Source organism: Cryptotermes secundus, unplaced genomic scaffold (genome assembly GCF_002891405.2).
Source record: "Cryptotermes secundus unplaced genomic scaffold, Csec_1.0 scaffold17, whole genome shotgun sequence".
Taxonomy (NCBI): domain Eukaryota; kingdom Metazoa; phylum Arthropoda; class Insecta; order Blattodea; family Kalotermitidae; genus Cryptotermes; species Cryptotermes secundus.
Window position 1 is genome coordinate 1,224,219 of NW_019729207.1, and position 13,652 is coordinate 1,237,870.

General features: G+C 40.0%; 1 protein-coding gene across 5 annotated transcripts in view; it reads left to right on the forward strand.

Moving 5' to 3' along the window:
• LOC111865352 (centaurin-gamma-1A) overlaps positions 1–13,652 on the forward strand; it is a 208,751-nt gene that overhangs the window by 188,906 nt on the left and 6,193 nt on the right. For all 5 annotated transcript variants that reach the window (XM_023853294.2, XM_023853295.2, XM_023853297.2 and 2 more), the window contains 5 exons: positions 2,056–2,198; positions 4,013–4,140; positions 5,584–5,701; positions 10,392–10,509; positions 12,222–12,434. In XM_023853294.2, the coding sequence (XP_023709062.1) occupies positions 2,056–2,198; positions 4,013–4,140; positions 5,584–5,701; positions 10,392–10,509; positions 12,222–12,434 (720 nt within the window). The remainder of the gene's footprint in view (positions 1–2,055; positions 2,199–4,012; positions 4,141–5,583; positions 5,702–10,391; positions 10,510–12,221; positions 12,435–13,652) is intronic.

Below are 13,652 nucleotides of genomic sequence, written 5' to 3' on the forward strand. Positions count from 1 at the left end.
ACTAATTGTAGTTACAATTTGTGAACATCCAGCAAATTGATTTACCAATGCAGACCCACATCTAGAGTCACCCCTACATGTGAAAGTACATTCTTGGATGGATCTTTCATTAGTTCTATGCATTAACTTCATTCAGTACACTTTCTGCTTGTTCACACCTGGAATTACACAAAAATCTATATTTTAAAATATCTGTAAATATTTAAGTAGAAAGATAATCAACTACCATATCTGTTTTGACAATATTCCTTCCCTATACAGCAACAAAACTAAATTTTCTGGCCTCAAACTAGTCATCAGGTATCTGCGCAGTGCTACTGTGAGGCTCTCTTTCTGTGTTGAACTGGCACTGCTTGCTGTAGCGCTGGTACACACAGGCAGATTATGTGATGCATCCCCATGGATGTTATACTTGAATGGTGTTCTCCTGCCACCAAGAAGTATAGTCTAGGATTGTACCTCTAGCTTCATCTAAGGATATCCCTTTCTGGAACACCCTGTTATCCATTTTACAAGACGCTCTCCTCCTCCCTCTCCCTCCTCCACCACCATCAGCAAGAAGTGACAGGGGACAGAGATGATCTTGTAAATATATAATTCAAATGAAATTGTAGAGTTGCTCCCAGTACTCTCTCTACAATTTCAATCATTTATGTGGGAAGAACTTGGTTCATTTAATGAAAAAAGAAGAAAATTTGATTGCCACATTTGAGTAATCTCCTGTGTAAATTTTTTTGTTTGTTTCTTAGCTTACAGAATTCCTTGATTTGCACTGCCAGTCGCTATATTTGTTACTTATTGGCACAATAAACTCTCGCCCTGTCACCCATGCCATCCACTGTTCAACATTTAGAGAATTGTGACTGCAATTAGACATAAAACGTAAGGTAAACTATACACATTCACATAAAAGTGCAAAAAAGTTCTAAAACCATAATTAGATAATGACAGATGTGGTGTGGCAATCATTGTAACTTTCCAGTTAAACATTTCAGTGACTGGAAGTTGCCGTGTTTCTTTCCAGCAGTTCCACAATTTTTTTTATTTCTAGTGGGGTGGGAGTAAGTCCCTTGTACTGTGGCCACTTCTGGCCTATTGTACCAGCCCCAGATGATAGGTGAGGGTGATTGTGGAGCAATTGGTGGGATGAAGATTGGCAGGGGAAACCGAAGTACTTGGAGAAAATCTGCCCCAGCACCACTTAGTCCACCACAAATCACAGTTGACCAGACCCAGGATCAAACCCGGGCTGCTGCGATGGGAAGCCAGCGACTAACTGCTTGAGCTATGGCGCGGCGAGTTCCGCAATTCACTGGACACTATTAATTTTTGGATAATCTGAGGAAGATGGTAACATGCTAGCAGTCAACAGTCAGTTCTCATCCAGCATGTTAACAGAAACCCCGTGTCTGTCTATCTGTGATGGTCACAGCTGTCAGAACTGTCCAATTAATGGCAATTTGGCAGTGGTGCTAAAATGAGCTGCTTATAAACTAGGCTTCAATCTTAACAAGGGAATGGTCTGATCCAACATGTCGAAACCTGCCCTGATTTTTTTCACTGCAAGATTACACACAACAAAATCCACTGTAAAAATTTTAGCTGCTAATATGCACTGCAAGTATTTTTTAAAATTGCCGAAGTTTCTCATTTTTTCTATACGCGGAACCACTTGTACCAGAGGTTTGTACAGCCCCGGCCTAGGCTGTGAGTAAGCTGTGTTGTGTGTTGCGTACTGCTCTGCTAAGGGTGGACATTTCTCCAAGATTCTGGCAGGCTACAATATTGGCCGTGTTCATCAATTTTTAAAAAATAGTGGCAGTGCGTATTAGCAGCTAAAATTTTGACAGTGGATTTTGTGTGTATTCCTGCAGTGAAAAAAAAAAATCATGGCAGGTTTCGGCATGTCGGATCAGACCATTCCCTTGTAAGTAGTACCAATAACTGAAAGTGTGTACCAAGGACTTTACAATTTACCTTGTGTATTTGTAACGGACTTACATAAGCTGTCTCTTATCCCCTTATGTTGTCACTGTTTATGTTGTTTTCTTCCAGTAATGAGGATGCAATGATTATCTCAAACAACACCATTTCTTCGTCGCTGTTGAATGGGACAGATGGCAAGATAGAAACACCTAATGTTAAGAAACGGCACAGACGAATGAAGAGCAGTGGTATGAAGAACACAGAGTGTGACGGTAAGCTACAGTTTGTTTCTTGTCTCGACTAACATTTGCAAGAAGCTGGATACTCTGTCCAGACAGCTGTACCATGCCTCAAAGACATTTGAAGCTCACTTGTGCATTGTAATAATAATTTGTCATCATAAACAGATAGCAGCTTTGTGCTTTTCCCTAGCCTGGCTTTGCACAGGAAATCCATTTTAATTTTGGGTATACACCAAGGAGGATGTAAACATAAGATACACTAATGCATCAGGGAGTTACACCATCTAAATGTAGCTGCAAGGGCTGGTAGGGTGCCACTTAAAGAAGTCTTGAAAGATCAGGTAACTTTTTAAACATCTTCGTTGTATGCACCCTGTTGTGTGTATATCATAATTAACGGGAAAAGGTTTGGCCATCAGCACAACAGTATTTCATGTCCTAATCTTTAGTTTCTAATTTTAATCTTTATATCTTAAATTTTAAATTTTATTATCTAAGAATTTTCAGTTTTAAAATTTTGACCAAGAATATATGAATTTCTACATTTAAATAATTTCAAGACACAATAAGGATGCTTATTTGAAGAATTAGATGATAATTAATTGCAATTCAACAGCTGAAACTGGAGCATTGTACACCTGATGATGACCCAGTGAAAGAGTCAAAATATGTTGCATCTTTAAAAACCAAATAAAATCAAATGTTGATACAGTAGTGTCTTGTTTGTTTTTTAAATACAGAGTATTGTTGTGTAGTCTGCATGCCTTATATATTCTTATGTATCTTACTACAATATTTAATTTAAACTGAGGTAACTGTCAACAGTTAGTTTATTTTTGTGGCTACTCCATGTTTCAGTCCTCACAGGACCATCATCAGGCAGCTCCTCCACAAATACTTCTGTAGTTAATTGAATGCCTAATATAGATCCATATTGGTGCAAGGCATAACAGTCTTATGCCATAAAGTTAAAATTAATGTACATTGAAGTAATGTTGCATGTTAAAATTTTAGTATTAATGTAGTTGTGTCCTTGTAATTCAGTTAACTACAGATGTATTCGTGGGGCACGTGGTAGTGTATTTGGTTTATGGGCTATGCTACAAGCCGGAAGGTTGCGGGTTCAAGTCCTGATGAGGTCATTGGGTTTTTTCAATTGACCTAATCCTTCCAGTCACACTATGGCCCTGGGGTTGACTCAGCCTCTAACAGAAATGAGTACCAGGAATTAATTAAATAATTTTCCTGGAGAGTAAAGCGTGGCCGGCATATAAGGCTGACAACCTTACCACCATCTTTGAGCCAATTGTCTAGATAATGCGGGACCCTCACCATCTCACAATCCTATGGTCCTTCACGGCCTGTTACAGGGATAACTTTACTTTTTCTTTTTTTACTTTACAGACGTATTTGTAGAACTCCCTGATGATGGTTCCATGAGGACAAAAACATGTAGTAGCCACCAAAATAAACAAGTTGTTAAGAGTCACCTTGGTTTATTTAATTAAATATTGTTGTGTCGAGGGCCAAACCTTTTCCCATTAACTTAGACTACACGGCGTTATATCCTAGAAGATCAAACTCTTCTACTAATGCCTGTTGCTAACCTATTATTATTTCATATTTTATCGCCATTTTTGGCATTCGTATTTAGAATTTAATAAATATAAAATAACTTGTTACAGAACATACATTTCTTCTACATTGTAATGGGGAAAGTTTCATTGTACCAATGTTCCTTTGTTTGGGACTTAACATTTATGCATTAGTTTGTCAGCAGGAACTGTGCTGCTTACAATTAGATTGGTAGTGCTTTCAGTAACATAAATATTCTGTCATTACAGATTCTGATGGCTATGAGTTTTTCATTGTCTCTCTTGATAACAAACAGTGGCACTTTGAAGCTGGGAACTCAGAGGAGAGGGACGAATGGGTATCAGCCATTGAACAACAGATATTGAACTCTTTACAGGTGAGAACAGTTGAAGTTAATAACATTGTAGTTGCTGCAGTTGCTCTCGTATTGACACGTGTAGTTCAGCTAAGGGTGTCAGAATTAAATAACTTTATAACTAAGTAAGTTTATAAATATTAGAACTGCTGAATATCACTCTGAATTGATAATTAAATTTTCAGACAATATGGAATTCAGAATTGTTGAATAGATATTTGGAAGAGGAGCTACTGGAATGCTTTGACAAAGTAACAAGATATGAAGAAGGCATTAGAGTTAAAGTGTAAGGGAAGGGCATGAAACAGGATGACCCCAGAAAAAGATAATTCAGCGAGGCAGTGAAAGGTACCAAGAAAGGAGGAAAGAGCTGGAAAGAAACTAAAAAGTAAAGGTTGTGAGAAGAAAGAAGAAAGGACTTGATCCTTATAAAGCAGAGACACTGTTAGAACCTAAATGTAAAGAGAGATTCTCTTTATGGTAACGATGCCCCTTTCTAAGGGACTCAACAGAATAGGTGTTTTCCCTCACCTGAGGATGGAAACGTCGTGTTTTTCTTAGTTATCTTAAAAGCCAGGACGATGGATAAAGTCTGAAAACCCAATATCTCTGTGTGTTATACACCATTGTCAGAATCCTGTAGTAACTGCTTGAAAAGAATAAGTTTTGAAAGGATGGGAGAAGTCTGTTTTTCTGTGATATGATGTTGCAAAGTCATAAGATGGGCGTCAGTTTTGTGTCCAAGCTTGATGTTGGATGTATGACCAAAATTATAGAGGGTTTGGTCATTTGTAAATTGACTGGCTTTTGGCGTTTCCAAAAAGTGACAATTTTTGCTTTGTGTGGTGATGGCTAATTTCATGTTTTTCTGTGCTGTATTTTGTTACATAACAATGGAGCTGCTTCTGTCAGCTGTTGAAAACCCATCCTGTGTCAGAAACGTCTGTTATCCTTTGCCATCTGGGAACAGGGGATTTAAATCCCCCACTACTAGGGATGCTAACAGCCTTCTTTTAAGTTTGAGATCATGGCTATCACTACTAGGATTTTTTGAGGGGTGAGGAGACAGAAAATAAGCCATTTCAGATTATTTTTACTAATGTTTTAAATATTTTTTTCAATTTTTATTATTGTATATTTCTTTCTTTTTTAAGTATTATTTTTAATTTGGGGGGCGGGGGAGGGAGCTATCTAGTTTCCCTATACTCTGCTTGGATCCATCTTTGAGGTAATGGTATTAGTGCCAAGGTCAAGAAGATGGGGCTCTGTTTATCCACTCCCCCATATGCCTTTATGGCATAGTGCTTAATTAGTTAAGCACAAGGACAACTTTACCTTTATGCAATATCTTTGCACTGATTTGATTTAATTAGGAATTTATGTAGGAAGAATTTTGTTTTCTGATATTGAGGAACGATGTGCAAGGTGGCAGGCAGCAAATGAGTCTTGTGGGCTCTGTTGCAGGCAAATGAGAGCAGCAAGGCCAAGTCGAGGCTCAACAGCTCTGTGGATACAGGTTCGATCCAAGCTATCCGGTCACGAGTGCCTGGCAACTCGCACTGTGCCGACTGTGATGCCGCAAGTATGTACTTACACTCAGCTCAAGGATGGGATGGGTTGATGTTCCCCACACCCCCTCACTCCAGTAGCACAGTTGAGAATGCCTTGGTCACCTCATTCAGTTAACTGACGGTACTTCCTCTCATATGCCCATTATCCCCAATTTATTTTTTTATATAAGTACTCTAACTAGGGAATAAACAAATTAGAAACTTTAAATTTTCCTTGTTTCCTAGGTTAATTTTCTTTTTGTAGGACAGAAATATAATCACACTTTATTGAGTTGTTTGCATCTGCTTGCATGAACTCTTGGTACTGCAGTGGTAGGATCTCGTTGTGTACAATATTGTTATATAAATTAACTGAAATTACACCCATCTTGTACCTTATTTCAGTATTCAGTATTGAGGGGGTGGGCTTCCCCATGCACTGAGACCAGTTATTGGTCCATTGTGCGTCCCCCTTTTAATTTCTACTGTCTCCATACCCTACCGGTACTGGTGCTTACTATCAGCCCCTTTCTGCCAGCGAGGTTCCAACCTTCTACTGGCAGTGGTATCTAATAGTTAGTCCCTTTCTGTCAGAGAGGTCCCCCCTCCTCTGGCAGTGGTACCTAATACTTCCCCCATCTACTGGAGGCATTGGAAACTACTTTTGGCGGGAAACTTTTTGGCCAAATTTAGCTCAGAGGTCTCCTAGAGACATGAGGTTCTTTTACGTGCCGTAAATCTCTGACACGGGACCCACGGCTTAAAGTCCCTCCCGGAGGACTTGTTCCCTGAATTTTTCCGCCCTTAAAAATTCCACGACCTCCGCCGATTTGAACCCATGTACCTTGAGTCATGAGGTGGGAACGTTACCCCTAGACTATGGAGGCCGCTATCTTGTACCTTAAATCATAGTATATGTTCCTGTTCTTACCGGTTGCCACGTTCCGAACCAGGTTGAAGAAAATTATAAGGTTTCAAAAGCGCAGACCTAGATGGGATTTGGAGAAGTTATATGCTCAAAGACAAAGCGTGCAGGAGACCCTAGAAGAGAAACTTGGTGCAATTGAAGGTGAAAGCGGAAATGCTGAAGTGCAGTGGAACAATATAAAAGAATGCATGTTAGATACTATCAGTGATTTGGTTGGTAAAGTTGAGAAGATAGCAAGATAACCATGGGTTACACAGGAGATGATGAGTAAAATGGAGGAGCGAAGGAAATGGAGGAATGTCAACAATGAAGAAGGCAGGAGGAAATACAGGAGACTGAGGAATTAATTGAAAAGAGCCATGGACAGGGCCAAAAAGGAATATCTTGAGAAGATATGTAATGAGATTATAAAATTTCAAAGAACAGGACGTTATGATTTGATGTACATGAAGACAAAAGAACTAGGATGGAAAGAGAATCATGGGATTCAAAATATTGGCATTGAAGACTCCCAGGGGAATAGAATAGTAGATCAGAGGCAAGTGCTGAAAATTTGGGAAAATTATATTTCAGAACTATATGATCGACCTAATCGGCCAGAAACCTTAGAAGTTGAACCGGAAGAAGAAGTAGATACAGACGAGAAAGGACCATATATTTTACAAAGTGAGGTGGAAAAAGCTATCAAGGAAATGAGGAAGGGAAAGGCTACAGGAGATGATGATGTACCTGGAGATGTGCTCAAGTTACTGGGAGAAGGTGGTTTGAAAACACTGACAAAACTAATGAACACCATATATGAAAGTGGAGAGTGGCCCAAGGACTTTACAGAAGTTACAATGATTGCCTTAAAGAAAAAGACAAAAGCTACAAAATGCAGCGACCATCGCACAATAAGTCTTATTGCACATACAGCAAAGATAATAGCAAAGATACTTAAAAGAAGAATTGAAAGGAAAATAGAGGATGTACTTGGAGAAGATCAGTTTGGATTTAGAAGAGGAAAAGGAACCAGGGATGCAATTGGGATGATGAGAATTATAGCGGAACGAACTTTGGAGATAGATGAAGAACTGTGTGTTTGCTTCATAGACTGGCAGAAGGCATTTGACCGGGTAAACTGGACCAAATTAATGCAGATCCTGAAAGAAACAGGTATCGATTGGCATGAAAGAAGATTGATTAGCAAATTGTACATGGATCAGAAAGTTAGAGTACGACTGGACAGGGGGGAGACAGGAAGTGTGCAGATTGGAAGAGGAGTTCGACAAGGATGCTGTTTATCACCAATTCTGTTCAACTTGTACAGCGAATGCCTTACCAAGGAAGCTCTGGATGGGCTCGGTGACTTCAAAGTAGGAGGGCAAATTATTCAAACTGTGAAATATGCAGATGACCTTGTGTTAATGGCTAAGGAAGAAACTGTGCTACAGGGCATGATTGATAGACTAATTGAAATTGGAAGGTGCTATGGCATGGAAATGAATGTGGAGAAAACAAAAGTAATGAAAATTTCGAGACAACCAACCCCAGTCAGAATAAAGATAGACCAAAAACAACTGGAGAATGTGAAATGTTTTAAATATTTGGGTAGCTTGTTAACAGATGATGGAAGGTGTACTTGTGAAATTAAATCCAGGATTGCCATGGCAAAAGCTGCATTTAGCAAGAAGAAGAATCTTTTTACCAGCAAATTGGACTTAAATTTGAGGAAGAAACTAGTGAAATGCTACATTTGGAGCATAGCTCTGTATGGGGCTGAAACATGGACACTTAGGGCAGTAGATCAGAAACATCTGGAAAGTTTTGAAATGTGGTGTTGGAGAAGGATGGAGAAGATCAGTTGGACCGATTATGTGAGAAATTAAGAAGTGTTAATTAGAGTCAGTGAGCAGAGGAATATCCTACACGAAATAAGAAAATGGAAGGCTAATTGGATTGGTCATGTTTTACTCAGAAACTGCCTTCTAAAAGAAGTTATCGAAGGAAAGATAGAGGGGCGGATAGAAGTGACAAGAAGACGTAAGAAGATGCTGGATGACCTTGTGGACAGAAGAGGATACTGTCATTTGAAGGAGAAAGCTCTAGATCGCATTAAGTGGAGGAATTGTTTTGGAAGAGACTGTGGACCTGTCGTCTGACAGATTACTGATCATGATTGGATATTGTCACATGTATGAAGTGTAACTATACATGGGGTTTGAATTGGTGACTCACTTTATTGAACGCTCATACACACAACTTGTAACTACAATTACAGACAGTGTCATGTAACTTCGAACAAGGCCCCACATTCCTAGTCAAATCCCGCGCATAAGTTGTGGTGGGAGGAGTCTCTTAACACTCGTTCTTCCACTTTCACCGACCCCTTTCACCCCCTTGTCTGAAATTTTTCTTCTGTGTATTCAAGGTTACTCTTGGCCTTGTTTGAAGTTATGTAACACTTGCTATAACTATAATGGCTTCACTGGTTTACACACTCTAAAGATCACTGTAACTGCAGAATACACAGTCTTCTGTGTCTTCCTTCACTAGTCATTTCCTAGTAATTGATCCTGACAATATCCTCTGCTCACATTCTTACTAGTTGGCAAATATCCCACAACTGACTCTATGCTCCAGCTGGGGTGGCAGCCATTTGGCACCAACCTCCTCCTCTTCTCTTCACTGACTCCAGCTCAGGACTCCTTGACTTCCCTCCGTTGCACTGTACACTCTCACTGATTGTCCTGGTTATAACATCTTGGCACGGACCACACAGAAAACACGTTCCTGTGTTACTCTTCCATAGGAATCTGTTGCCTAGCAGCGGTCATTGTTTGTAGAGTCATTACCCAGCAAGGGGTCTGCCCATTTCTCTTTTTCATTGCTAATACAGCAATGGGGAGCAGTGGATTTGAAGAGATTTGGGGAATGTTAAATGAGGGTTTCAGTGTGTTATTACCAGGGCCCGGATTTTGATGACCTGAAAATATTTAAAAAATTACCGAAAAATCCAGAAAAATTACCTAAAGGAGAAAAGAAAGAACACTTTGCTTCCATGTTATTCACATTTTAGAAAACATATGAAGAAAAATTCCCTAAAATGGCCAAAAATGACAAATACCCTTAAAAGTCCAAAAATTTACCAAAAAATTACCCCAAAAGTGAAAAAATGACCTTAAACCTAAAAATGTCAAAAAATGACAAAAAATTACCCATCAAATTTACATTTCTGTAACCAGCAGCTCATGTCCGAGATTTATATATTTAAGAGTATCGCATAGGGTACAATGAAAGAAAGATGACATGTCATCAAAATCGAGCCCCTGGTTATTACTTTCTAAAGATCTGTCTCCCATTTTGCTTCATGGACAAATATTTCCCAGTGTCCTTAAGGAGAAGACCAGTATTCTGGCTAATAGTTGTTTTCCAAACAATTTCTTCATTAACACATTAGTTACCATTTCCCTAATTTCAAATGTATTTAGTTCCACTGTATCTTATCAAAATGTTCCGTCCGCTCACATGTGTTAGGTGATGTTCCTTCTGGATATCCCTTCCACATCGTTTTACCTTCCTGTTTGTACCCCCCCCCCCACTATCTTCTTTGTTTTTATGCCCACATACAACAATGCTTCCTCAGATTCTCTTATACTAACAGTCACCACATTTTGATGTCTTTTGTTACACTGTGTGTACACAAGCATTGTTACCTGAGGCTGCAGGCCAAGTTCACTGGGTGAACTTAACAGTAAACACATATTTTTGTGTTTCCTTGGCCATTTCATGACTTAATTTTGTTTATGTTACAGATCCTGACTGGGCAAGTCTTAACTTGGGCGTGCTCATGTGTATCGAGTGTTCGGGTATTCATCGTAACTTGGGGTCTCACATATCCAGGGTTCGATCTCTTGATCTGGATGAATGGCCGTAAGTTTTCCATGTGCAGAGGTCTTGTGGCTGATGTTGATTGGCTCTAAAGTCAGGACCTGCATACAGTGAAATAACTAGACTGACGCCCTGAAAGGAATACAGTCATTAACCATTTGTGAGTGTGGTCACCATCTGTTGTCTCTTGCAAGCTGGAAACATTGTTACAAAGATCATCCAGAAGAACTTCAAGTACTGTGTCATAAATTTGATTTGGTTCATCCTGGTCCATCACACTAGCAATACTATAAAAGATTATCAAGTCAGTCCAGTGTAATTGATAAATGTTTTTTGTCCTTTTTAATTGTCTGGGTATATTGATAATGATGAATAATATTGTAATACTACTTTCCACATATATTTATATGTACTTCTGAAGATTGTCACTCCAACTGAAACATGTCAAGGATGAAAGCTTAAAAAGGGAGAAAAAACATGTATCAGTCACTGGATGGAGTTGATAATCCTTTGTACTGTGTCATAAGTTACTGCAAATACTCTCTGAAAGAACTTTTTATTTTTGGGAACAAGAAAATGTCATACAGAGCCCGAAACCAGGAAAATACAGTAGATGTTTCAGCAGTGGTTTTTGTTTCTTAGCCAGAGATCACTGTACTGCTATTCTGTGTCAGAGGGAGCATTCTCATGCTAACAGTCCGTTTGTCCAGCCAAAGACAAAATCTGCTAAAAATCCAAATATTTTTTTTATTGCTAGTGGGGTGGGACTAAGTCCCTTGTACTGCGGCCACTTCTGGCCTATTGTACCAGCCCCAGATAGTAGGTGAGGGTGATTGTGGAGCAATGAAGATTGGCAGGGGAAACCAAAGTACGCTGAGAAAATCTGCCCCAGCGCCACTTTGTCCACCACAGATCCCACTTGACCAGACCTGGGATCGAACCCAGGCCACCACGGTGGGAAGCCAGCGACTAACTGCTTGAGCTATGGCGTGGCCAAAATCCAACGATAAAATATCTGGTTAATTGTTTGTTTTGGAGAATCATGACGGATAATTCTCTTCATTCCAAGAAAGCAGATCACTGTTGTATGATCCTTTGATTCACTTTTGTATTTGTTTTCATTTCACACACACTCAGGGTCTTCCCAATGCAGATGTTTGTTTCTGGATCATGCTGGAAGACACAGGTTCCAACATCAGTCAACTTTTTTTCCAAAATGTTTGGGTTCTTACAGCAGTCTTTATTGAAATATCTGAACAAATTTGATGAGGAGGTTATAACTTTGAAATCTCTTTGCTCACACCTCTGTGTTGCTCCTGATAGTAGCCAAGTGAAAAAGACATTGCCATTTTGTGAAGAATTGCTGGATTCAGGGATTCCTTCAGTAATGTCTGGAGCATCAGCTCTGTAGAGCTCTGGAGAGCTGGAATAGTTTGGCAAGTTACCGACTAGGCTATCTATGGACTGGACAACAGGGAATTGGCATTCAGTTTCCAGTGTGGTAGAAGTTTTTCTCTCCTACACAAGCATACAAACCAGTTCCAGGGGTCAGCCAGCTACGTGTTCAATGACTGCCAGAGAGACTTTCCCCATCAATTCAGTGGGACATGAAATTGATTACCTACCACCACCTAATACAAACGTTGGGAATGTATGAGTCTCTACCTCCAATCCCCCCACAACCCTTGCATAGTTAAGCAAAGTTAACCTGAAATTATATGCTGAATTAAGGGGTTTATTTGTGTTGTTTGCAGGCCTGGCCACCTAAGTGTGATGCTGTCTATTGGCAACAGTCTTGCCAACAGTGTATGGGAGTGCAACTCTCATGGGCGTGCCAAACCAACACCTAATTCAAGCCGTGAAGAGAAAGAACGATGGATCAGATCGAAGTATGAGAGCAAGGAGTTCCTAGCCCCAGTAATGCAGGGAGTTCCACTGGGCCAGCAGCTAGTTGATGCAGTATGCAGGTACCTTAACTATCAGTCATTTCTGTGAGTGGAAATTCATTCCTTTAGATGGCACTATGGTCTGCTGGGATGTGGTATTGTGTATTTCAGTATATATACTGTATATTATACAGGTGTCCCAGGAGGAATGTGCCAGACTTCGGGAGGGTGTTCCTTATGTTAAAGTGTGCTGATATAACCCCAAACACGTATGTCCAAAGTTGAACGGTTACGGAGATAATGGCCAGAGAAGTGTCAAACTTTGACCAGTGTTACACACTTGTTGATTACAAAATACATATTAAAACTGGCAGGAATATGTGGATTCTGTAATGTTAATAATGTACGTAACATCAAACTAACTTGTGAGTGACGTGAAGCCATAAAATTGAAGTACAAAATACTAGCTCGCCATGTCATAATTGTCCTTAGGGTTTCCAAGCACTATACATGACACATGACTGGCAAGCGCTGACGTAACATGGCTGACTGCGCTATAAGCCTACCACATAACTGTATTAAACATACATTCACGGAAAATCTCTTTTGGAATTTCATTTCCATTATCTCATGTGGATTATTATGGGACCACGTATGCACATTTCGTAAATTATTTACACCGTCCAGGGTAAAAGACGCCTCATCACTGAATAAAATGACGCTTAAGAGTTCGGGATGAGCTTTTATCCAATGGCACAAATCCATGCGCTGTGCATGGTCGCCTGGTTCCAGATGTTGTACCCTTTGATCATGGTAAGGATACAACTCTTCATCATGTAAAGTTTGCCACACCTGCATACGTGATACGCCGATGCGAGAGACCATTTTATGAGTGGACAGACGCGGACTTCTCTGAACCATCTCAAGAATGTTCTCTCATGTGTTTATCATTCGTACATCCTCCCTTTCAGAGTGCACAGAAACACTCGAAAGAGAACCAGTATCATGCAGTGTCTGGTGAATTCGCGTAAATACACTTCGAGATAGAACCCTTCGATCGGGAAAACGCCTTTGCTTTTCTTCAACAGCAGCACGTGCATTGCCACTGCAAAATCCACACAACGAAATGCATATCACAATATTCTACATGTGAAAACACAAGAGGCATTTCAGCAACTCATCACATAACTAATCACGACCCCGCCGCAACGTACTCTGTAGGTAGCGCATGAGCTTACGGCTAGTGTGAATCACGACACTCAAGAACAAACAGATAAGACATGGCAGCTGGACAGGTAT